Below are 25024 nucleotides of genomic sequence, written 5' to 3' on the forward strand. Positions count from 1 at the left end.
TCCTTGCAAGATCAACACGAGGTTTAATACGAGCCACGCGACTCTCACCCAAGCAAGACGAGACTACTCTCCTACTTTATCAACATGCGCGTCTCCACTACCTTCGCCCTCGTGGCAGCCATTGGCGCAGCTTCGGCACAGGACATTGAGCGAGACGACATCCCCTCTGCTTGCGCTTCCATCTGCAACCCCGTTGCAGACCGCTCGTCGTACTGCGACCAGCAAAACAACAATGACAACGACAACGCTGAGGTGCAGTGCATTTGTAATGGCGACAACATGCAGAGGTTCATCCCTCAGTGTCAGGCCTGCATTGCGCAGAACAGTAATGACGACGATGATGGTGCGTACTTGCTTCCACGAGCGGAGTCCTTGACTTCATCAGCTGGCTTTGGAAGGAGGATAGGTGCTGACTTAATGATCAGACGTCAACGAGCTCCTCCGAGCCTGCGGCTTCAGCACGACCACCTACACCGGCAGCCTAACCGTGAGCTCTGCCTCGCCAACCACGACTGTCTACACTACGACCCAGACCGAAACGGACCGCGAAGATGGCGAGGTCGAGACCGACACCGACGTGGTAACCTCGACGATCTTCGGCTCGCAGGGCGGTTCGAACGGCACAGCTGTCGTTTCGGCCACGCCTAGCCAGACTGTTGTGCAGACCACCGACAGCGAGGGACAGACTACTGATGTCACGTCGACGGTCACGCCGACTCGCAACCTGCAGCAGACTGGTGCTGGGTCCAACGACAACGACAACGACGGTGGTTCATCGTCGACTTCGGGGAATGCTGCGGCGGTGATGACTGCTGCGCCTGTGTTTGGTGCTTTTATGGCTGCGCTGGCGGCGTTGTAGAGGCGTAGATGGGTGTAGACCTTACGAAGTTGGACCATGAATGAACATGTTTCTCACACATCCCGGGCTGTGCACTCGTCGCTTTACTCCATGACACTGATAACAGGCCTGACCAGTGGCGGACGGTCGATTGCTTTTCTCATGGTCCTCTCGAGCTTGACTCCCGTCCTGCCCGTGATGTACACTCCGCTCTATACCGGTCATATAGATGGTATGGATGATGGATGATGCTTCGAAACAGCGGATGTATGTCGGTCAAAAGTGTCTTCGCCGGCAGTTGGAGCTTCTGGCGCGTTTTATTGGCTGATTGCCAGAACCAAGTTAGCGCTGGGTTTGTGAAACGATGGCTGGCCTCAAGTCCTTCTCGAGTCGAAGTAGAGAAGTACCTCCTGCATCCATCTTCAGCCCTGCCGGCCGCGTTGTATGCGATTTTGCCCCGTCAGCGACGCTGTGACGTTGGAGAACAAAGGAAGTGGTAGTGTATTGACAAGCGCGTCCATTGTCGGCGGACCCTGAGCCAGATCGGAAGGAAACCCACATCTCCGCCAATCGACTGCACAAAGACCGCCCTCACCTTGGCACACACCGCGACCTGAGGGGTACCTCACTCTTGCCTCCGCCACGACCGTAGCGACCCCGTGGTAAGCACCCTTACCGCCGATCACGTGCGACCGCATTCGATCCGCCGAGGTTTCACGTGAAAGGAGCGTGAAAGAGACGTGGAGGGGCAGCGAGAAGCAGGGTAGAGCAGAGGGTGTGTGACGGCGTGCAGGGCGCGCATACCGCCGGCATGCAGCAGAACTCGTGAGTCGCCCAGGTGCGCGTGTGTAGCATGAGTGGAAGCTGTGTCATGAGTACCAGCCTGCCACTTCCTGAGTCCTCACCATGCTACACACCTCGGAAACAAAGCTGCGGTAGCACAAGCTAACCACCCACATCACCCAGACTATACCGACCCGAACAATTCATGAATCCCGGACCAGCACCTCGACCGCCTACCGACCGTCCTAAACTCAACCTCACTCCCAATGTCTATGGACAGCCTGGGAACCCGAACCCAAGCCTTCGAAGTCTGACGAACCCCTCTCAATCGACACTCGTCAACTCTCCCACCACCGCTACCTCCGGCAAAGGCTCCGGCTTCGACTCCATCACCGGAGAGTTGACAGTAGTCCGAGATGGATGGGCCAAGGTCAAGGAGGAGGGCGGCGGCTTCATGAGCAAATTCTGGAACGAGCGCTTCCTTGTGCTACGTGAGAAGCAATTGGACTTTCTCAAGTCAAACACCAGCAACAAGACATCACACTCGATATTTCTGAGAGAAGTGGCAAACATCTCGCGATCCGACAACTACCCCTTCAGCCTTGAATTGACAAAGGAGGATCAGAAGGTGTGGATCTTGAAGTTCGACACAGACAATGATGTATACGGCTGGATGGACAGCATCTACGACCGCTGCCCGAGCATGGGCGGCGTGTCCCACCCAACTGGCTTCTCGCATCGCGTACACGTTGGCTTCGACCCGGTTACAGGAGGCTTTGTCGGGCTGCCGGTGGAGTGGGAACGGCTGCTGAAGGGCTCTGCATTGACGAAAGATGACATGGCTAAGAACCCTCAAGCCGTCATGGAGGTCCTCCAGTTCTATTCCGACAAGCTCGCGCCTCGCGCCGAAGATCCAAAGGCATACCCTTCGCTCACTCCCACGCCACCTGTAGACAGCGGACGCGAGAAGCAGCTTGGATACTCAGCTGGTAACAGTGTAGCACCACCGAGACCGCAGCCACCTGCATTCAACCGACAGGATAGCTACAACAGTGGTCGCAGCGGCAGCCAAACGCCAGGGGGGCAATACGCAGGCTCGAGAGATCAGTCGCAGGACAGGTACGGCCCACCGAAGCGAGCCGACACTGCACCTGTGTCTTCGCTGGACCCACGCAACGATGAGCAAGAGCGAAGGAGGAAGGAAGACGAGAGGCGACGCGCTGATTCCGATAAGCGGCGGCGAGAAGAAGATGCGGAGCGAAGGAGGCGACAGGAACAAGAAGACCGCGAGTACAACGAGTCGTTACCGAAAGGCAAGACTCCGCTCGCGAAGCAGGAGCTTGGCGGCTACGGTTCAGATGGCCGCGACTCCAGTCCCAACCAGTCGAATAGCAGATACAACGCGACTCGACCTGCACCACCGACACCATCGCAATCGAAGAACGGACAGCAGGGCAGTCAATTGCCGCTTAGGAGTCTGCAAGCATCTCGCCCTGCTCCAGCGCCACCAGGCCAGCAACAGAATGGACAGTCGCCGCAGAAGAAGCCGTCCGCGAATGGCACTTCACCGTACGCGGTCAAGCAACCCGGGCCGTCACCGGCAAATGGCCAGAGCCAGCCACGAGACTACCAACAGCAGCCTCTTACCCGCAAACCATCTGGATCTGGCAATACACACAAACCACAGCCGTCTGGCGGCCAACAGGTCAAGCCTCTCAATGTGGCGACAAAGCAGCCAACAGGCGCGCCCAAGGATCCAGTCAAAGCTGCTGAAGCAGCTCTCACGAAGAAGGATCCGGCTGCTGACAAGAAAGAGAAAGAAGTGCGGATGAGCGCCATGTCTGATGCCCAGGTCATGGAGCGCTTGCGGTCCGTCGTGAACCTGTCTAACCCTCTTGAAAGCTATAACAAGCAGAAGAAGATAGGACAGGGTGCGTCAGGATCGGTGTACGTTGCTCGCATCCGCGAGAATGCGCCTTCGAAGACCGCGCAGGATATCACGAAGATGTACGGCCCGCGGGCGCAAGTGGCGATCAAGCAGATGGATCTGCGATCGCAGCCTCGCAAGGAGTTGATTGTGAACGAGATCATCGTGATGAAGGAGAGCCGGCACGACAACATTGTCAACTTCCTGGACGCCTTCTTGCAGGAGGACACGTACGAGCTGTGGGTGGTGATGGAGTTTATGGAGGGCGGTGCGCTCACGGATGTTATTGATAACAACCAGACGATCACGGAGGATCAGATTGCTACTATCTGTCTGGAGGTGAGTTGTCTACCAGTCACAGAATTGAACATATGCTAACAACTTCTCTCGCGACAGACCTGCAAAGGCCTCATCCACCTCCACAGCCAAAACATCATCCACCGCGACATCAAATCCGACAACGTCCTCCTCTCCTCCCGCGGCGCCGTCAAAATCACCGACTTCGGCTTCTGCGCCAAACTCACCGAGCAGCGCAGCAAACGCGCCACCATGGTCGGCACACCCTACTGGATGGCGCCCGAAGTGGTCAAGCAGAAGGAATACGGCAACAAAGTCGACATCTGGAGCCTGGGCATCATGGCCATCGAGATGATCGAGAGCGAGCCGCCATACCTTAACGAGGAGCCGCTGAAGGCGCTGTATCTGATTGCGACGAACGGGACGCCGAGGCTGAAGAAGCCGGAGAAGTTGAGTAAGGAGCTCAAGGCTTTCTTGAGCGTGTGTTTGTGCGTGGATGTGAAGAGCCGTGCGACGGCGGAGGAGCTGGGAAGGCATGAGTTTTTGATGCACGGGTGTAGCCTGGCGAGTTTGAGCGAGTTGTTGAGGTTTAGGAAGGGCGGGGGGCACTGAGGTGGTGCATGAGTGAGAGGGAGGATGATCATTGCTATGAGCGAGGAAGGGAGGGAGAGGGAAGTAAAAGTCGCTCGCAGACACTTTCTTGGAGCCAGGTTGCCACGCCTGTGTGTCTGCGGGTGCGGACCGCTGAGATGAAGCCGAGGAGTTTTCAAATGATACCACGTTCTTCTGCTGCTGCGCGTATGCATGGGTCGGCGCAACGCGGATGAAAAACGAAATACGAAGTCAGTTGAGCAAGCGGTGTGTTTTCGGTTGGGAGGGTGGGGAGTGGGAGGGGTGGTGGAGTTGCTATGAGCGGGGAAGGCTTCGATATAGATGAATGGAGATTTTCTGTTGTTCTCCTGTTCTTCTTTCTCCCGTGCATCTCTGTCGGCTGATAGTAGTATATCTGCGGTACTGAAGTATATGTATTGTTGGTGAGGTATATGGCACGTGCGGTGGCGACAATACCGCGTCGTCTTTCGCGACCTTCGATGTTCCTTCTACGTCTTGTCCCTCAATACCGGGCAAAACACCACCAGTTTGATAGAGACTAATTCTTCCGCTATGGAGAAGGAAGAAGAACGTGACATAGAAGGCCTCCGCGCCCGCTGGACGTCCCTCTACCGCGCCCGCCTCCCAGCTCTCGCCAAATCCCACGACCCAGCGCAGAAATCCTGGCCCGTTCATCTGGACCACTGCTTCGCGCGTATCGTGCTCGATAATGCCGTCGGCATCGATCGTCCGTGGACGGAAGTTGTCAAGGCGCCTGCGGTTAAGCATATGAGTGCCCAGCAACTTGAGGTGGCGATTCGGATGGCGGAGGGTATTGTGAGTGGGGAGGTTGATTTGGTGGAGATGGATGGGAGGAGTTTGGGGTTGAGGGGGAAGATGGGGAAGGGGGTGAAGAGGAAGGGTGGGAGTGCGGATGGGGTTGGGGATGGTGAAACGAAGAGGCAACGGAAGGGTGAGGACGGGACGATTTCGAGGTACTTTTTGCCTTCGCCTACTTCGCCTCAGAAGGTCGAGAGTGCGAAGGCTGAAGATGACACTGATGCTGGCGACGAGAAATCGCCAAGGTCTAGCACTACGGAAGGCGACCAACCCAACATGGCCCCCCAACTCCACCGCATCGCCACCTCCACCCTCACCCCCTTCCGCAAACACATGCTCACCCTCCTCTGCCAAATCCCCCGCGGCCGCTACAGCACCTACCAAGCCCTCAGCGACCACGTCACTGCAATCTCTCACAAAACCTGCGCTCGTGCTGTTGGAAGCGCTATGAGGAATAACCCTTTCGCGCCGGAAGTGCCTTGTCATCGGGTTGTGGCGAATGATGGTTCGATTGGGGGGTTCAATGGGTTTTGGGGAGAGGAGGGGAAGTTTGCGGGTGAGAAGCGGAGGTTGTTGGGCGAGGAGGGGGTGAGGTTTGATTCGAGGGGGAGGGTGAAGGGGCCGGTGTTTCGGGGGTTCAAGACGTGAGGATGGTGGCATTTAACCACTTCAACGTTGAAGGTTCTTGGTGCCAAACCTCGCGGCTGCACGACAGTCGTGTCTCGGACTGTCGCCGGATCCAGCAAGGTCACTATCATCGCAGAACAGTTCTCGACAAGGCTGGGGTTCTTCTCAAGAAGAACGAATGACTTGTTGGCGAGTTACGATGGCCGACCATTCTACGGCAGTTTACTTGCCGAAGCCATCCTGAGATGGTACATTTGAGGCACACGAAATGCTCGATGGTATTGATGCCGGTCCGCAAGGCGAGGACCAAGAATTACCACATGCTCAACCTACTCAGCCGCTATATTGGCTTTGAACGCCTGCATGGTCATATGCAGAGTCACATGCGACATGGACTAGCTGCGCGGCGCCTTCGGCCAATCGAACGAACCGTCGTGTTTGGAGAATGCGGACTGTTACTCTGCATACAGATTTAGGACCTTGGGACGAGCAAACAAGTGCTGTATGAACGCGACCGTCCATCACAAGCTAGCTGTACGACTTCATCGTCGAGTCGTCTTCAAGGACACCGGTTGAGATGCGTCGGGTCCGTCAGAGGACGTGTGCTTACAGGTATCTTCTGTCCTGTCGTTGCTCAAAAACGGGGAAAACATCGTGAGAAGCATTAGGTTGGGTCGTCGTTGCGGCCACTAGGATCGCCGTGGTTCGCATCAAATCGAATCGTGCTTACCAGACTTTGGCTGACGCCTTCCGCACGATCAATCTACGGCAAGCGCACGACGTCTCTAACCTCTGGACCCTCACGATTGCTGGCGAGATGCATCCGTCCCATCCATCAACAGACAGCAAGCAGAACACCGAGCCTTTACCCAGCTAACACGACGCACTCCACGAACACCGACCAAACCTGAAGGCCATGGGCCTCCGTTACCGCCGTCTCGCAGGCAGCGACGAAGAAGCTGGCCTTGAGAAAGAACCAGACCCTCCAGAAGCCCACGCTACCATCGATCTGAGAGGACGCTTCCGACGACGGAAGATATGGATATATGTATCAGCGGCGGTCACCACACTCGTATCATTGATCGCGCTCAACGTTCTCGAAGAACGCGATCGCTACAACGGCACGAAGAACAACATACTGCTACGAAGCATCTTCCTGGGCGAGGTGACTTCAGCAATCGGGTGGATGGTTCGGTACACGGTCGGCAGAGGCCTGGCATGGATGCAGCACCATTATCCAGACTTTCCGTATACCATTTTGGACATCTGGGTTCGCATTCTCATCGGGATGGTTCAGATGCCCTTCGTCCTGAGCTATTTCCGCTAGGGTTGGCAGTAATGCATTCCTTACATTCCGATGCGTGGTGGCCAAAACACCGGGCGACCTCACCTTTCGACACGTTCTTCCAACACCACGAGAGGCTGCTTATCGTTGCTTCGACATCATACCCATCATGGTTATCCTCAGGGTGTCCATCTTTCTTTGCATCTTTCTTGCGAGACTCTCACTTTTTGCCCAAGCAGCCGTCACCCTCAGTAAGTTGGCCTTTCACGGCGCTCTGCAACTAGTCTAACAGACGACAGCCGCCGTCCCAAGCCAAAGCAAGACGACATCGACATACACCTACAGCGTCACAGCCAACGCCCTCGCTCTCTCATCCATCTCTTATTCATACGCATACACCGTCACGACACCAACTACACTCTGGCAAGCGCCTACCTTTGCAACCCCAACGCCGATGCCGCCTTGCTCAGAGTCTCTTTGCCCGTCGCAGAACGGACAGGAGTGCGTTGATGCTGCCGGCAACGTGTATGGCATCTTGTGCAACACCTACATCTCCGGTATCGTGATTACCAATTCGGGACGGAAGTTTCTGAGGCCGAAGAAGGAGAAGCGAGTCTGTGAGTACTTCCACCATACACCGTAGAGACAAGATGCTCCGGCGGCTGACTAGAGTCCTCTTTGGCAGACACCGAGTCCTTCGCAGCCTGCCTGGATTACTGCGATGCTTATAGCATTTTTTATTGCGTCGGGGTGCGGTTTTACATCGGGCAGTGTATGGCGTTTGATAAGATTACGGGGACGTTTGATGATAGCGCGGGAGGGTTTGTTGCTATCAGGCAGACTTGAAAAGTGTCGAGCGGTACTAGTCTTTCCGCGGGCTTTTCGCAGTTCAGATACTGCGTGTTTCGCCACAGATACTGCTGCATCCTTCCACGCTTACTGCGGGTCTCTTCCTTGACCTCGGACTCGCGATCGCTCCAGAAGCCGAACCACGTGACAAACGTTCACGCTAATAACAAGAACATGTGCCATCCTGCGGGACAGTGGCAGCGTTATAAACCTTCCCTTCGTGCTGTGGCGACGTCTCACTTGAAGTGACGGCGCCATGCTTTGTGCATTCCTTGATATCGTCTTGATGATGAGTCGATTCAAAAAGTGGCTGAGTTTTGGATGCGGACCTCACAGCTCTCGCCACGTCTTGGTCTTCTTGGGAGTGATGATGCCCGTCCGCGGGATGTTGGCAGATATCGATTCATGAAAGGCTGCATTCTGAGGATATCACGTAGGTATATGGGGCATCGTAAACATCCCTTGCTGCAGAAGGAAGCGGGGCGTGCAGGCTGATATCAGTGATCGGATGCTGACGGAGGCGGACAGCGAGACAAGTGTACAGAACCCGCCTCTCCTCGCCAAGATCTCCATGCATGCCCCAAGACGCTCCAAGGCACGAGATGTCTACGAGCTGCGGGATGGCGAGCTCCACCCTGTCGTGCTATATAGGTTAGCTCCGCACCTCAACTTCGAACGCTTTCCTAATCCTTCCACTTCCTCAAGTCTACGTATCTTTAGACGTACTTTCGCTTACACCACCAACAACTTCGACGGTTAATTGATGGAAGAACCCTCCCTGCATGGCGGCATTAAAAGTGGCAACTTTGATGACCACTCTGGCGTCAAGCCAGCTGCAGACGAGGGCGGCAACAATGTCGACGACCCGCCGCCTATACCGAGCGCGAGCTCGTCCATACAGCTGACTGATGAACGGTCGGCGGGCGAGTCTCGCTTGGGAAATACATCTGAATTGAAGAATGGAGATGGAGAGGGGGATGTGAATCGTCGTGCTCACACCTTAGCACGTGCCGATGTTGCCAGTGAGCTGCAGACCAGTCTCGAGTGAGTACTAACATCCAACTGTGAGGGGAGATGGGAATGCTAATAGTATATCAGGACTGGCTTGACCACTCAAGAGTCTGTCGCCCGACATGAGAAGTACGGCAAGAACCAACTCGAGACCTCTGGAGGCACCAAATGGTGGCAAATCCTCGTGCAGCAGGTCTCGAACAGTCTCACTGTCGTCCTGGTCATCGCCATGGCCATCAGCTTCGGCACGTTCGACTTTATCGAGGGTGGTGTTATCACCGCTGTCATCGTCTTGAACGTGGTCGTCGGCTTCTTCCAGGACTACCGCGCCGAACAGACTATCCAATCGCTCCTGGCAATGGCTGCACCGGTGTGTAAGGTCATCCGGGACCAAGGTGCCATGACGACTATCAAGGCCGAAGAGCTGGTACCGGGGGATCTCGTCCAGCTCACCGTCGGCGACATCGTCCCTGCAGATCTTCGTTTGATCAGCGGCGTCAACTTAGCTACCGACGAGGCCTTGCTCACTGGGGAGTCGAAGGCGAGTACCAAAGATGCCGACGCTGTTCTGGATGAAGTGGACGTGCCTGCTGGTGACCGCATCAACATCGCTTACTCCTCCACCGTGGTCACTCGCGGACGAGGCGCGGGCATCGTCATCAGCATCGGCATGCACACTGAGATTGGCAAGATTGCTCAGTTGCTGCGTGCAAAGAAGGAGATTGCTAACAAGGAGGAATCGTTCTTCAAGCGTGCCCTTCGTAAGATCGGAAGCTCCACCAAGAGCGCGCTTGGTCTTGTCGGCACTCCTTTGCAAGTCAAGCTCTCCTGGTTCGCGCTCTTCTTGTTCGCCTTGGCCATTCTGCTGGCCATCATCGTCTTCTCGGTCAGTCTGTGGGACATTGACGATGAGACCTTGATCTACGGTATCTGTGTCGCGGTGGCGGTGGTACCGGAGAGTCTTATCGCGGTCTTGACCATCACTATGGCTATTGGGTCCAAAGCTATGGCGCGCGGAAACGTTATTGTCAGGAAGATGGGCGCTCTGGAGGCCATTGGAGGAGTTACGAACATCTGCTCTGACAAGACTGGAACGCTCACACAGGGCAAGATGTTGGCAAGGAAGGCTTTCTTGCCGAGCGGCAAGATGTTGGCGGTTGCGAATGAGACGAGTCCATTCGACCCGACCTCTGGCGAGCTTTCCTCCGAAGGCTCCAAAATTTCTCTGGAAAGTGTGCAACAGGACGTGGAGCTGAGCATGTTCTTCCAAACCATGGCTTTGTGCAATCTATCAAATGTTTTCCAGAAGACGGAAGACGAAGCAAATGCTCAACCAACCTGGACCGCTACCGGGGAACCCACAGAGATTGCACTTCAGGTCATGGCCATGCGTGCTGGTCACGCCAGGAAGGAAGTGGTCGAACGCGAGGGCATGAGCTCCGTCACGGAACACTCGTTTGATTCCTCGGTCAAACGTATGACAACTATCTTCCAGAGGAACAACGAACGGCAAATGATTGCATTCACCAAGGGAGCCGTGGAAGTGCTCTTGCCGCTCATGACCATCTCGGACGACGTTCGCAAGAACATCCTCGCTCGCGCGGATGAGATGGCTTCGACTGGTCTGCGAGTCTTGTGTCTGGCTTATCGTGAGCTGTCTTCTGCCGATTCGGAATCTGCGAAAGATCGAGCGTTTGTCGAGAACAAACTCACTTTTGCTGGTCTGGTTGGACTCTACGATCCGCCTCGCATGGAGTCTGCTGGTGCTATCAAGCAGTGCCAGCAGGCTGGTATCACTGTGCATATGGTATGTCACACGAAGCCCGTTCATCTTCCAAGACATTGTTAACCTGCGATCTCTAGCTCACCGGCGACCATCTCAAGACCGCCACATCCATCGCAAAGGAGATTGGCATCCTTGGCTCGCACGTAGCCGGATCGAATACTGGTTCTGCTGTCATGACAGCTCACCAATTCGACCAGCTCTCCGACGATGAGCTTGACGACCTCGAAACCTTGCCGCTTGTACTTGCTCGATGTAGTCCTACGACCAAGCTACGCATGCTCCACGCACTCCATCGCCGCTCCAGGTTCTGCGCCATGACGGGCGATGGTGTTAACGACTCTCCTGCGCTGAAAGGTGCGGATGTTGGTGTCGCCATGGGTCTGAACGGCAGTGATGTCAGCAAGGAAGCGGCAGATATGGTGCTGACCGACGATAACTTCGCCTCCATCGTCTCGGCGATCAGAGAGGGAAGGAGGCTTTTCGACAATATCCAGAAGGTCAGTCATCCTACTCCAGACAACACGAGCGCTTAGGCTAACCTGCACACAGTTCCTCCTCCACCTTCTCATTTCCAACATCTCCCAAGTCATTCTCCTCCTCGTCGGCCTCGCCTTCCAGGACCGCGACTCTAACAGCGTCTTCCCCCTCTCACCCATCGAAATCCTCTGGGCCAACCTCATCACGTCCTCCTTCCTCGCCATCGGCCTGGGCATGGAGCAAGCCGCCGCCGACGTGATGGTTCGCAAACCGCACTCCCTCAAAGCCGGCGTCTTCACTAGGGAACTGATCACGGATAAATTCATCTACGGCACTTTCATGGGCTGTCTTTGTCTCGTCAACTACGTGATCGTGGTCTTTGGCGTTGGCGATGGAGATCTGGGGTTCGATTGCAACGAGAGTTACAACGACACCTGCAGCCTCACTTACCGCGCCCGCGGGACGGCATACTCGACTCTCACCGTCCTCCTCGCCATCATGGCCTTGGAAGCAAAACACCTCACCCTCGGCCTCTTCAACATGGATCCCACGAAACCCGGCCTCACGTCCGTCTTCTCGACCGTAACGAAGAACCGCTTCTTGTTCTTCGCCGTGCTCGCCGGCATGGTGACGCCTTTCCCGATCATCTATCTTCCCGTCATCAACCAGACGGTTTTCCGACATCATCCGTTGAGTTGGGAGTGGGGGCTGGTGTTTGGGAGTGTGGTGTGTTTTGTTGCGTTGGTGGAGGCGTGGAAGGGGGTTAAGAGGAGGAAGTTGAGGAAGGCGCGAGGCCGGGAGGAGGAGGATGGGGTGGTGAAGACTGAGGAGAGTAGTATTGCTTGAGAATGATTGCAGAGAGATTGAGGGGTGGGGAGGAGGAGGCTTGTTCAACCAGGCGGATATCAGACTGTGAAAGCGAAGGAGGGTGCGGTCACTGATTTACGATGAGTTGGAGGCTCGGTGAGTGGGAAGCTCGATGAGTTTGAGGCTCTTGGACGTTTCAACACGCATTTACGACTTGATGAGGTACGACATATCTCAGTACATGCAATGGTTAACATGGTATATGGCAGCCTGTTCCTGCATGCGCATGATACCATTGGTACTCGAAAATAGCAACATGACGGGGTGGCGCCTTCTGAAACACTTTACATCTGCAGCTACATGAGCTCGCTCCAGTATTTGGCCAACATTGAATAACACAAAGTCGATGTCGCTACTCAGGACAGGACTTCTAGAATGGCACCTTTCTTGACAAAGTTCTCCTCGTCTCGTCCTCAACGGTACGGTAGTCTCAATGGACCCACTTGGCGTACGGACAGAGCACTCGCGCAGTGAAGAGGCTTGCATCCGTCCCCCATGTCACTGCGGCGGAGCATCTTGCAGAACCAATGCGCCTGGTTTTATCCTGATGCCTGATCGCGTGCCGGCAGCGATAAACATGCCAAATCCTTCTAGACCAGACACTTTGGCGTGAAGGTAGAGCTTGCAATGGCTTCTGGACGGTCGATGCCGCGCAAGACCTCGTGGGAGAGTTCACTGTTCGACGAGGATACGGGCTTTGCCAATGGCTCACGAGACCGCAGTGAGCTGCATTTCTCGCAGCATGGCGAGCGTACAGGCTCTTCGAGAGTGCCACAGGACTCCAGTGCCGGCCGACAGTCTTTTCAGCATCGCCAAGTGAGCTTGCCATTTCCAGACCGCAATGCCACCGCATCTTCCAGCAGCACTGTGCCAGAACGGCCCCCCAAGCTACCAACCAGGAGGTCCACGACACCGACCATGGTCGTCCACCAACAAATCGCCAGAAAGCCGGTCGGTCGAGGATCCATATCCGAAGGCTCATCCATCCAGCCCGCCTCCGCTGTACCCAGGATGAATTCAACTCGGGCGGCATTGCGGTCGCCATCGAGCACCCAGGACCTGTTCAGGGAAGCCTCGTACTCGTTGAGCAATCTGGCCGACGACACGCAGAGTCTCCAATTGCATGATGAAAAGCAGAGCCCGCCGCCTTACTCGTTACCACCATCTATACCACCTCGGGATCCGAAGAGGCGGTCCAGTGGTGTGTCGTATGAAATCCCGCAGCCCGACGGCATATTTCAGGTGATTCGCGGGAACCATTTCGAAGCCCTGCAGAAAATGCTCGAGGCGGGCGTGGGAATCGACGAGACCGAGCCGGACACTGGGCGCACAGCGATAATGGAAGCAGCTAGTCTTCGTCGAGTCCAGCTGTGCCAGATGCTCCTACAAGCCGGCTGTCGACTGCATCTCAAAGACGGCGAGCAAAATACTGCTCTTCATTACGCCGCTTTTCAAGGCGATGTAGACATCTGCCTCCTACTGATCGAGGCTGGTGCTCAATTGGAAGAGTACAACAGAGAAGGTAAAACGCCGCTACAGATAGCCGCGTATGGTGGCCACTTCGAAGCAGTCGACTGCCTCTTGAACTGCTGGACTGCGCAAGGTGGGCACGCTGTGGCGCTCATTGATGGCTTTCTCGAGTCCACCAAGTCCTGCAATGTAGCTACGGCGCGAGCTTTCATCGACAGAGGCGTCAAGCCGAAGAAGATTAAGGAGTCGTGGAAGCCTGTGGCATATGCTGCGATATCGGGATCTGTGCCCATGCTTGATCTTCTGGTTGCTCATCGATGTAACCTTAAGGACCGCAGTCCCGATGGCTGGACGGCTTTGCATTACGCTGCATACCATGGCCAAACAGCCATGGTCGAGAAGCTGCTGGCGTGGAAACTCCCGTGGAAGGGGACGACGAAGAAGGATGACGAGACGGCGCTTCATCTGTCGATACGAGCTGGGCACACAGCGACCGCTCTTGCGTTGATTCGGAACAAGGACGCGAATGTCTCCGTGGAAGACGTCAACTCCCAACAGCCGCTACATCACGCTACACGAGTCGGAGATTCGCAGGTCGCGAATGCACTTCTGCAGAAAGGTGCTAAGCTGGACGAAGTGAACGACTTCGGCTACACCCCTATGCTCATTGCCGCCGCATACGGCCACACCGCACTGGTAGCTGGCTTCCTCGTCCGCTCGTCCAATACGGAAGACAAGCTGGGCTCTCCCGACTTCAAGCCCGCGAAGAAAACGAACGATGCGGCAAGGAAAGGCTACTGGGCTGAAATCCGCTGGCCGCATGCCGGAGCTCGCCCTCTCCATTTGGCGATCGAGTTTGGGCACGACGAAGTCGCCAATATGCTCATCGCAAACGGTGCCAAGATCGACGAGCCGGACTCCGAGTCCTGGCGACCGCTACACTACGCCGCTTTCCACGGCCGTCTTCGGATCGTCGAACAGCTGCTCGGACGGGGCGCTTCGCCGCACGCTACGACTTCCGAAGGCAACACGCCGCTTAGTCTTGGGTTTCGCGAGCCAGAACTCCTGACTACCGCGGAGGAGAAAGAACAGATCTCCGAACTGCTCCACGACGCCATGCATGCGCGCCGGAAGAGTAAGCTTAGACAGCTAACCGGCTTGATGAGTGCAGGGGGCAACAGGAGTCGTGATGCGGGGGAGAGGAATAAGTGCTGGCATGTTGCGAGTCTGGCGCGGGCATTGTATGCCGAGAAGGGGGAAGGGGATGAGGGCAGTTTGATGGGGGCGACGGGCAGTATTAGTGGTTCGCAGAAGGAGGGGATGGAGGAGGAGACGGAGTATGGGGTTTTTGGGGCTGGGGCTTCGAGGCGGAGTGGAGAGTGAATTGACGAGTACGACGGATCTACCGCATGGTCTATTGGCGAGCGAGAGTGCAAGCCGGGACGCATGAAGCTGTCTTTCCGGTGGCGGACAGCGACTAATGATCGGCGTCACTATTGTCGAGCGTCCTGAAGACGTGGAGTTGATGAGGGTGAAGCCATTGATCTTCATCAACGGAAGAAAGAATGGGAGAGAAATCTGCGAACATGTCAGCAGCAGTCTCGTATCGCTGCCCTCTCCACGGGGACAACAAGGGGCTGGGATAGCCACAACCCAAACGACACTGGTCTACTCAGACCACCTATTAGCGAGCTCCATCCCTTCTACCCTGCCACGACGATCTTGTCACCCAGAGGATACAGGCTTCGACCAGCCAGCTAAGGCGAAGACGCTCTGGAGCGGCTCTGGTTGGCTAGATCAGAGCCTGCGCTAATGTTTGTCCAAAGAACAATTGTCGAGAACCAAGGAAACGGTTCTCCCACCTCTCAAGATACAAGAAGGATCCCGGATCCAAGGCGAACTCGAGGCTTTCGTTCAGCGCGAAGACAAAACGTGACGGGTCAAAAGCCGCTGCGAGCAGCAGAGAACACAATCTACAACGCCGTCGTTGTGGCTCCTCGCCCATATCGCTACGCGCTCTGGGATTGCATGGCCGTCTCCACCATCGCCCAACGAGGGAGTATCGTCGGTTGCCGGAAGTGCCTGTTTGGTCCATGCCATCGAGTCGGCTACCCTCGAGTGCGGCTGTGGTGAGCAGAGCCGGCGACGGGTTCCACGGCCATTCTGGTTGGGCAGGCGGAGGGCGAGCTGGTGTTCGTTCAGAGGACAAATGTCGAAAGAAACAAGCAGAGATCTAATCCCTCCTTTGCTCGAGCTTCTTTGGACACGGCAAGGCATGCCGCGTTGATTGGCCACGCTTGGAGGCACGCTAGCTCGCGTCCACCTCAGACATCGTATAAAAAAAAGATCCCCCGCTCAATTCCTTCTCCCGACTTTTCGTGCCTTCTCTCTCGCTGTTGACCGGTACGCCACTTGCGACCACCACCTCCCCCACCTACGACGTGCTGTACTAGTAGAAATTGGGGAAGCGTAGATGCAGCAGCAGCAATTTCAGCACAGCGCAATATGGAGTGTCTGGTAGTTTTCGTGACCTTGTCGGTCGAGCTGATAACATGGTTCAGAGCCATTCTGGTTCGATAGACGAGAGCTCGTACTGGTGTTTATTCTACAGACGCCGCGTCTATCATCTTAGAAGACCCTCGATTGTACTGAAGTGTGTTCAGTGGAGGACGTTTCTCGTCAAGGTGGTCGTACACCAATTGGCTATACCACGGCCCGCGCGCTGACATTGAACGGTCTCTAGCAAACCTTACTGCTGCAGCAACGAGGAACACGTTGAACAAGCGGTTGTGAATCGTAGAGAGACAATTCGTGAACTCGATACTTTACATTCAAGAATGGGGTATCCCCAGCGCCCATTCATTCATCCAAACACCATCCGTCCAGCCATGACCTCGTGAAGCGTAACGTGATTACATAACAACACACCTCTCCTCCGCATCCTTCACTCCCGCCGCGCCCTGCACCCTCCCCTGCTGCCCTTGCCCCTGCTGCCCTTGCACACCATTCTGCGTCCAACTCCCCGGCATCCCCTGCCCCTGCCCCTGTCCCTGTCCCGCAGCATTCATCCCACTAACCCTCCGCCCCCTCCTCCCCATCCCCGGGCCCGCACCAGGACTCCCCCCAGCTACGGGACTAGTGGGACTACCAGGATAACCTGATTGGCGTCGAAGAGCATCGTAAGCCCCCAAAGGATTCCCCTGCGCCATACTCCCGCTCGCCGTCGAACCCGCGGGACGGTACGGGAGGTCCGAAGCAGCTTGCTCATACGACGGCGGGGCTTCCGGGTCCTCGGGGTTATCCGCTGGTCTGCTCACGGCCGGTCTCGCCGAAGGCGTCGTCGTCCTTCCACCAGCAGCAGCAGAAGTGGTAGGCCCTCCGCCCGTTCGCCCGCCAGTGCGTCGAGGAGGAACGGCTGGTCGCGGGCCTTCCGTTTCGTTGGAGAGGAATTGCTCGGAGAGTTCTTGTTCGCGGCGGCGGCGTTGTTCGGCTTGGCGGTGGTGGTCTTCTTCTTCTTCTTGCAGCTGGAGGGCGAGGGCGAGGTCGTGGTCTTCTTGTTCGCTTGTCTTTCTTGAAAGATCGGACGAGGGGATGTCCAGGGGAGTTTCGTCGGGGATAGAGGAGGATGCGGGGGCTGCCGTGGGTCGTGGGCCGGGCAGGGGTGGCGCTTGGGCGTTCGTTGGAGGTAGGGAGCTATTACTGTTCTGTTTCCCGTGATTCCGATTCCGACCGGCAACAGTCTGCCACCCCTCATTCCCACCGCCAGTATTTCCCTGGTTCAGTCTCACATCCTGGTTATGGCTAACGACTCGGAAGTCACCACTAAACATCTCGCTTGCCGCACCATTCACATCGACCAAGCTCTCCCACACAATCTCGTCATGCGACGCATATCCCGCATCCGTGACCAGCGTCATCAGCGCACCGTGCTTGGGCTCCTTGTAGATTGTGCTGAAATGATCATTCCTGAACAGAATCGCAAATTGACCGGGTATTAAGCTTTCTGATATCGTCTGGAGACCAAAGTCCGTTAGCTGAGTCGGCCATGTATCCAAAAAGGCCTTGATCGTTTGGATATCCTGCAATGTCTGTTGTTCCTGCGGTGGCAGGCCTTCCGACTTCAGCTTATCTTCTAGCTCAGCTTCGAGAAACTGGATATTCTGCGCATCTTCGAAAGTCTGCGCCGACCGGACAAAGGCCTCGTACGCTGGTGTGTCAGCTGGTGCTGTCCAGCCGTGAATAAGCGGGATGTTGAACGTAGAGTACAGCCTCATCTCCCTGGTCTCTTCAAATGCGCCAGCTTTTCTCTGCGCTCTGTGTGTGGGATGAACGCCATTCAGAAGTTCAGCGCGGTCGTCTAGAGAACCTCGCGGTGTTGAGGTAGGTGTGACGAAGCGTGGATTCACGTTCATGCCAGTGTGTAGAGCCAGAAGAAAAGAGTACAACTCGCCTACATCAGGTAGCTGAGTGGCTGATTCGCCTCGTCGACCGGACATGAGCTCGTCGAATACGGCGTCCAGTAGAAGTCCCAAGCTGACCTGCTCCCTGGTGCGTAAAGTTTCGATGAGTGCGGTATCCAACTCAGGCGGCGTACTGAGCACTAGCGCATTTACGAGAGCAAGCAACGGACACGGCCCGTTTGCATTCTGCGTAAGTACCGGCGACCGTCGCATGTTCGGCCGGCTATTCGCACTGTGTCCGGCAGGTGCATCAAGCCAATTAGCATGCTTGATCTGATAGTGCTGATTCCGTTGATGCTTCAACTGCGTGCCCGGTGTCTCTGGAACCGCTGATGAGGAAGCAGCTGCAACGGGCCTAGAAGTGTCGATGGGAGCTACGCCAGGCGGAGGAGGCCTTGCAGGCTCTTCGTGGTCGATGAGAGGCCCTTGACGTCCGGGTGGTGGGCCTGGGGGAGGTGCATACTCCGACTGCGGTCTTGAGTCGTCTGGATATGGGGGCGCCGTCATCTGGTCAATGTTAGGCTGTTGTCCAGTTTGAGGGCCGTCTTGCCACCAGGTGCTGGTTGGGCGATCAGTACCCGCAGACGATGCTGCAGCGGGGTGAGGGAAAGGTGACTGTCCCCTCTGAGGCACCGATAGTATTTCAGCAGTCTCCCAGCTCGCTGGCCGATGTTCTGTCACCGGCCTCTCGGACTCCCACTGAAATTGCTCCTCGGAAGCTGGCGGCGACTGTACTGCTGACATCTCCACCGGAGCTTGCGCATTTGCAGGAGGTGGTGGTGGCGGCGGCGCAGCAGAAGGTACAGGCGGAGGTGCAGCACCGGGCATCTGAGGCGACTTCACCTCCTGCCATTCCGACTGACTCCCGTCCACCGTGAACCCGTTCCGTTGCATGTACGGATTGTTCGACTCTTGCCGTCCGTTCGCCGCAGGCGGTGTGACACCCGACTCCGCCCAAGGATTTGATTGTGCTTCATCATCATACCGCTGCCCCTCCATCGACGTCCGCTGTTTCGGGTGACCAGCTGGAGGGCCTACCCTCAGACTTTCCGGCAGCATAACTTTACCCTCTTCCTTCTTCGTCGCCTTGTCTATAGCTTGCTGACTACTTCGCACATTCAACGGCCTCGGCACATCCGTCTCTTCTGGCGTGTCGTGATCCCGATCTAGCGTGTCGTCAGAGTCCCATGTCCCGTTCGAGCTAGCGTCCGAGTCGCTTCGATGTCGTTGCTGAGCCTTTTGCACGTCGACCAGATCGAACGCTGGACTGTTCTTCAGGTCTGCCGAGTAGATGCTGTTCGAGCTCGCGGTCGACTTGGCCGAGTCTTGGGGTGTTGTTGGATATGGAGGGTTGGCGGGGTTGGAGGACTGAGGAGGGACGGAAGAGGTAGACAGCGGGGGCCCAACGGGCTTTCTGGTGACCATGGCGCCGGATGTGGTATGGGTCTTGTAGAGTACGTGGACGCTGGTGGAGATGGTAGAGGTTATGCTGATGCCTGGCTATTCCTGGCAGTGAGCCGGCTGGGCGTTGCGATTGAAGCTGAGGATTGTCGGTGCCTGGTTCTCGTGGATCCAGATCGCAGCTAGAAGGTCATACTAGACACTTGGGCGGCTTGTCGCAACTTGTATATCATGTTCGAGAACGGTTCAATCTTGCGCCGCAACATGAACTCCAGCTTGCTCCAAAGTGTGGCGCAGGCATGACGCGCGGAACATGTGATCCGCCGTGGGTGCGCTTCGGAATCGCCTTCAAAAATTCCGTGTCGATGCTGTACAGTATTTGAGACACCAAGACGGCACAATGGCAGACGACTCGCGTCTAAGGATATTGCTAATAGGCAACGGCGGTCGAGAACACGCCTTAGCATGGAAGCTTGAGCAAAGCAAAAAGATTGAGTGTATTCACGTGGTACCGGGCAATGGAGGCACTGCTGGGTATGTGGTCGATCGTTGAAGGTCATTGAAGCCTACCTACGAGATCAAGACATCTTACTGACATTCTCGCAGTCTCAACAAATGCACCAACATAACATCCGTCTCCGCCGATGATTTCCCAGGCCTCGTCAAATACGCCAAAGACAACAACCTCAACTTCTGCGTCCCAGGTCCAGAGGCCCCTTTAGTCGCAGGAATCGTCGACTACTTCAAGCAACATGCGTCGCAGATCCGCTGTTTCGGCCCAAGCGAGGCAGCGTCCCGCATGGAAGGCAGTAAGACGTTCTCAAAGGACTTTATGAAACGCCACTCCATTCCCACAGCACGATATGAGAACTTCAGCGACCACGACGCAGCAAAGCAGCATCTCGACTCCATCGACTACAGCGTCGTGATCAAAGCCGACGGCTTAGCGGCTGGCAAAGGCGTCATCATCCCAACCACCAAGGAGGAAGCGCAAGCGGCGTTGAAGGATATCATGCTCGACAAGGAGTTTGGTTCCGCCGGAAACAGCGTCGTGATTGAAGAGTATCTCGAAGGCGACGAGATCAGCATCCTCTCGCTATCAGACGGGAAGACTATCCTCAGCCTCCCTCCCGCACAAGATCACAAGCGGATAGGCGATGGCGACACCGGACCTAATACAGGCGGTATGGGCACGTACGCTCCCACGCCTATCGCTTCGAAGCAACTACTCGACGACATCGAGAAGACGGTCCTCCAACCCACCATCTCCGCCATGGCCAAAGAAAACTTCCCCTTCTGCGGCTGCCTCTTCACCGGCCTCATGCTCACCAAATCCGGCCCGCGAGTGCTAGAATACAACGTCCGCTTCGGTGATCCAGAGTCGCAATCCTGCCTCGCATTGCTGGACTCCGACCTCGCTGAACTCATGCTCGCCTGCTGCACCGGCACACTCGCATCGCAAACCCTCTCCATCTCACCTCTCAGCGCCTGCACCGTCGTCGTCGCCGCAGCGGGATACCCGGGCTCCTACCCAAAGGGCACGCCGATGAGCGTTAAGCAGCCGAAGGAAGACGGCGTGTACATCTTCCACGCCGGCACGAGTCTCAGCAGCGACGGACAGCTCAAGACGAGCGGGGGACGGGTCATTGCTGGTACAGCGACGGGTGGGACGCTGAGGGAGGCGGTGGATCGGGCGTATGAGGGGGTGAAGTGCATACAGTTTGAGGGGATGCAGTTTCGGAGGGATATTGGGTATCGGGCTTTGCGGTAATGCTACCTCCTATGAGTGTCGAGCTCGCAAGGGGACTTATCTGGCAGTGGATGAGCAGTATGCGAGGTGGGAATGCTTATCAGCTCCAAGACTACACTGGCAGCGTCGAAGGAGGAAAAGAGCCGTAGAATAGCTGATAGCCCACGCGATCAAGCACCCTCCTCTTCCTTCACCCACGCATCGAAAGAAGCTTAAAACAAAGCAGCTTCCTCTCCAGGACTAGCTCGCTGCTCAATCTCAACTTCCGGCTCCACGACAGCTCTTGTCTGCCGAGTGCCGAGAGCTCTCTCTTCGACAGCATCGTTTCTCTTGCTCGTGCAAAGGTGTCTCACAAATATCGAGACATCTTTTCCCATGAGGCAATCAATGCGTAGTCTCTAACTAACGCGAACACGAGAGGACACTGCCACCCCACCCTCGGCTGACTCTGAATCTTGTAAGAGAACAAGCACAGTTTCAGCCGGATGTAACCCCTTCCGCAGGGCCCCCAGCAGCAGTTGATCAGCATCGTCATTCACTCTAGCTCATCATATCTAGGCAACTTATCGCACCAACCCTCAATATCTCCACCGCGTCGCCTGCCTATCTCAGCCAAGTGTATAGCAATGGTGCCCCGTTGGTTCCTTTTGGCCCCTCTTCTTGCGCTTTGCGAACACTGCCACCTGCTGGATGGGGATCGGTGCGTGATCATATGCATGGTGTATGCAGGTACAGGGCTTGTAAGTGCAATGGTCTACGTGGGATAAGTAGGTTGGTGTGTCCGCTTTGTTCGTCGGGTTTTTTTTGCTCGTTCTGTTCGCTCTCCTGGTTTGTGCGTCTGTGTAAGGTGAGGAAGACAAGATGCGTCAGTTCCTGGTCGTTGCTGCGTTCGCAGCTGCGGCGAGTGCTTCGCCGTATGGGAAGAAGAAGCCGGAGTGGGAGTGGCATAAGAATCCGCATCCGGGATGGTAAGTTGGATCCAGCCTTCTCAAGGGCTATAGATGAATTGCGTGGATTCAAAGGTTGACGAAATACAGGCACAAACCAGAAGTCTACACGCCCCCAGCCCCAGCGCCGAATTGGCCTTACAAGACCACCGTAGCGTCTTCCGCAGAGACCAACGTCCCATACACCACCGGTCCCACGCCTACTACCACGCTCAGTGCATCCGCCAGTTCGTACTCCAGCGCCTCTGCGTCGGGCAACAGCTCTGCTCCTGCCAATGCCTGTGCGAGCGTCTCGCAGTTGGCGAGTTCGTACACCAGGAGTGCTGGAGCAGATGCTACGCCTTCAGTTCCTGCTGCGCTGGCTTGGGATTGTATAATTAGTGTGCCGTTTAATAGTTCTGCCGCAGGTATGTTCAACTGGGTTACCCACAGTCAGAAGAGTGCTAACGTTGGTTCAGTTGAGCTGATGGACTCCATCCGACCCTACCTGAACTGGCAGACCACGATCGAGTACCTCAAGGAACCGCCCGCAGAGTACGCCGAGAAGGTCCAGCCGCCTTACGATTTCTACGCCGAGTACGAGCGCATCTACAACAAAGCCAAGGCGAACGGCTACCCGTACGAACGGGCCTTCGGCTGGGATCTCTACCGCGTCTTCCAGCGCTCCCACGACGGACACTTCGTCTACTACCCCGACAGCACCAACCTGATCTTCTCCTGGGGTCGCACTACTCCCCTCGTCTCCGTCTCAAAAGACGGCGAGAGCATTCCAGAAGTCTACGTCTACGCTGACATCCTTGCCTCTTCGTTCGGGAATATCAGCTTCACGCCTAGTCCACTGGCCCAGATCGACGGGCAGGATAGCACGGAGTGGCTGCTCAACTTTTCTCAGTACGGGAGTTTGCAAGACAGAGACGCGCTTTGGAACAATATGTTTTACCTCCTCGCACAAGTCTCCCTGGGTCCATCAGGGACGGGTGCAGGCACATTCGCTGGAGGCGGAAGAGGGCAGTGGGTCTATCCTGGCCCGCACACTACTCTGACTTTCGCAAACGGCTCGAGCGTGACGAACGAGAACTTCGCGAGGGTGCTTGTGCCATTTGACGGGATCGAGAATGGAGAGGATATCTACCAGACGTACTTCACTCCTCCGGGGCCGCCGGAGGATGCAGAGGAGCTTGCCACTGCGTCTTTCTCGTCGTCAGCGGCGCCTTCGAGCGTGAGTTCGAGCTCGTCAAGCTCGATGTCCACGAGTATCCCTGCGCCGGGATATCCTACGCCTGTCATTCGAGAGCCGAATAATCTCAACGTAAGATGTCTTCATCACTCTCCAAGAGATGGAAGCTGACATGTATGCAGTCCGGCTACTTCCTCGAAGGCGAAGGCTACGATGACGTCGCTGTGCTTAGTGTTCCGAGCTTCGTCTCTTCAGAGGACGACGAGCTCCCCTTCCAGGTCAGTCAACCCAGCAATCACGCCACGTGCCGCTGCCACTGACATGTGTCAACAGATCGTCAACACTTTCCTCCTCGACCTCGCCAAAGCCCGGAACAAGAAGAAGCTCATCATCGACGTCTCCGCCAATGGCGGCGGGACTATCCTGCAGGGCTATGATCTGTTCAAGCAGCTCTTCCCGTCCATTCTCCCGTACGGCGCGACTCGCTTCCGCGCTCACGAGGCTTTCGACTTGATCGGGCAGGAAGTGTCCTACTACTCCGGCCTCTTCCCGCGCAGCCTGAACCAGACCAACTCCACGATCCAGGGCATCGAGTCCACCGCCTGGAACTACCGCACCGACGTCGACGTCAACTACGACAACTTCGACAGCTGGGCGGAGAAGTTCGGCCCACACGCCTACGGCCCCCAACCCGACAACTTCACCTCCCTCATCCGCTGGAACCTCTCCGACGTCCTGACGCCATTAAACAGCGGCGGCATCTACATCTCCGGCTACGGCCCGCGCAGCAACATCACGCAGCAGCCTTTTGCCGCCGAGGACATCGTCATCGTCTACGACGGCTACTGCGCCAGCACCTGCACCATTTTCTCCGAGTTGATGCGGCAGCAGGGCAACGTGCGCACGATCGCGCTCGGGGGTCGTCCGAACAAGGATATCATTCAAGCCGTCGGCGGGGTCAAGGGGACGAACGATTTCCCGTATTCGTATATCCTCTACGGCACGGAACTGCCGTTCATCATCCAGCACTACCACTCCGACGCCTACTACGAGAACCAAACCGTGCTCGGCGACTACACCGACCTCCCGCTATACCGCGGCACGAACTACGTCGTCAACTCCCGCGACGGCATTCGCGAGGGCGACGAGAGTCAGACCCCGCTGCAGTTCGTCTACGAACCCGCGGACTGCAGGATCTACTATACCCCGGCGATGGCGGTCGATCAGACGGCGGTGTGGAAGACGGTGGCGGATACGGCGTTTAATGGCATCGACCATTGCGTTGCGGGGAGCTATGGGAATAGCAAGAGGGGGGTAAAGGAGGGCAAGAGACATACTGTGCGGCGGGATGTAGATGCGGCGGAGCACTACCGGGCGATGGGGGAAGTGTGGACGGGGAAGGGAGGGGTGGTGGGGGCCGGGGACGGGTTTATGATTCCGGGGTAGGGGTGGGTGTAGATGTGTGGATGTAGTGTACTGGATGATGGATGTTGGAATGACGCGACGGTCCTACGGTTGGATCTACTCTGTGCGAGTGCTTTTGTGGAGGTGGTCTGAGGGGGTGGGCTGCTGAATATACTATCTGCACACACACGCTAAACTAAACATATATCATATCCGAAGGGGGGTATCTTCTGAGTA

The 25024-nt window shown here is 56.3% G+C and overlaps 10 protein-coding genes across 10 annotated transcripts; 9 read left to right on the plus strand and 1 right to left on the minus strand.

Annotated features, from left to right (window-relative positions):
- Positions 1–84: 84 nt before the first annotated feature.
- Positions 85–859, plus strand: LTR77_008416 (uncharacterized protein; the record flags this gene model as incomplete). Its single annotated transcript, XM_064805648.1, has 2 exons — positions 85–343; positions 426–859. The coding sequence occupies 2 exons, from the start codon at positions 85–87 to the stop codon at positions 857–859; spliced, it is 693 nt and encodes a 230-aa protein (XP_064656108.1).
- A 967-nt stretch (positions 860–1826) lies between these two features.
- On the plus strand, positions 1827–4457 carry CLA4 (Protein kinase; the record flags this gene model as incomplete). The annotated part of the gene is made up of 2 exons (XM_064805649.1): positions 1827–3887; positions 3945–4457. The coding sequence occupies 2 exons, from the start codon at positions 1827–1829 to the stop codon at positions 4455–4457; spliced, it is 2574 nt and encodes an 857-aa protein (XP_064656109.1).
- Positions 4458–5009: 552 nt separating this feature from the next.
- On the plus strand, positions 5010–6161 carry LTR77_008418 (uncharacterized protein; the record flags this gene model as incomplete). Its single annotated transcript, XM_064805650.1, has 2 exons — positions 5010–5864; positions 5958–6161. The coding sequence occupies 2 exons, from the start codon at positions 5010–5012 to the stop codon at positions 6159–6161; spliced, it is 1059 nt and encodes a 352-aa protein (XP_064656110.1).
- A 658-nt stretch (positions 6162–6819) lies between these two features.
- LTR77_008419 (uncharacterized protein) lies at positions 6820–7230 on the plus strand (the record flags this gene model as incomplete). The annotated part of the gene is made up of 1 exon (XM_064805651.1): positions 6820–7230. The coding sequence occupies one exon, from the start codon at positions 6820–6822 to the stop codon at positions 7228–7230; it is 411 nt and encodes a 136-aa protein (XP_064656111.1).
- Positions 7231–7357: 127 nt separating this feature from the next.
- LTR77_008420 (uncharacterized protein) lies at positions 7358–7831 on the plus strand (the record flags this gene model as incomplete). The annotated part of the gene is made up of 2 exons (XM_064805652.1): positions 7358–7439; positions 7488–7831. 2 exons carry the CDS (start codon positions 7358–7360, stop codon positions 7829–7831), a joined length of 426 nt encoding a protein of 141 aa, XP_064656112.1.
- Positions 7832–8800: 969 nt separating this feature from the next.
- On the plus strand, positions 8801–12157 carry LTR77_008421 (uncharacterized protein; the record flags this gene model as incomplete). Its single annotated transcript, XM_064805653.1, has 4 exons — positions 8801–9081; positions 9136–10855; positions 10912–11331; positions 11384–12157. 4 exons carry the CDS (start codon positions 8801–8803, stop codon positions 12155–12157), a joined length of 3195 nt encoding a protein of 1064 aa, XP_064656113.1.
- A 648-nt stretch (positions 12158–12805) lies between these two features.
- On the plus strand, positions 12806–15031 carry LTR77_008422 (uncharacterized protein; the record flags this gene model as incomplete). Its single annotated transcript, XM_064805654.1, has 1 exon — positions 12806–15031. One exon carries the CDS (start codon positions 12806–12808, stop codon positions 15029–15031), a length of 2226 nt encoding a protein of 741 aa, XP_064656114.1.
- A 1529-nt stretch (positions 15032–16560) lies between these two features.
- Positions 16561–19533, minus strand: LTR77_008423 (uncharacterized protein; the record flags this gene model as incomplete). Its single annotated transcript, XM_064805655.1, has 1 exon — positions 16561–19533. One exon carries the CDS (start codon positions 19531–19533, stop codon positions 16561–16563), a length of 2973 nt encoding a protein of 990 aa, XP_064656115.1.
- A 376-nt stretch (positions 19534–19909) lies between these two features.
- Positions 19910–21280, plus strand: ade1 (Bifunctional purine biosynthetic protein ADE1; the record flags this gene model as incomplete). The annotated part of the gene is made up of 2 exons (XM_064805656.1): positions 19910–20043; positions 20116–21280. 2 exons carry the CDS (start codon positions 19910–19912, stop codon positions 21278–21280), a joined length of 1299 nt encoding a protein of 432 aa, XP_064656116.1.
- An 840-nt stretch (positions 21281–22120) lies between these two features.
- Positions 22121–24829, plus strand: LTR77_008425 (uncharacterized protein; the record flags this gene model as incomplete). Its single annotated transcript, XM_064805657.1, has 5 exons — positions 22121–22227; positions 22297–22613; positions 22665–23515; positions 23566–23661; positions 23717–24829. The coding sequence occupies 5 exons, from the start codon at positions 22121–22123 to the stop codon at positions 24827–24829; spliced, it is 2484 nt and encodes an 827-aa protein (XP_064656117.1).
- Between the last annotated feature and the right edge of the window lie 195 nt (positions 24830–25024).

This window comes from Saxophila tyrrhenica (genome assembly GCF_035928015.1).
Source record: "Saxophila tyrrhenica strain CCFEE 5935 chromosome Unknown scaffold_14, whole genome shotgun sequence".
Taxonomy (NCBI): Eukaryota; Fungi; Ascomycota; class Dothideomycetes; order Mycosphaerellales; family Extremaceae; genus Saxophila; species Saxophila tyrrhenica.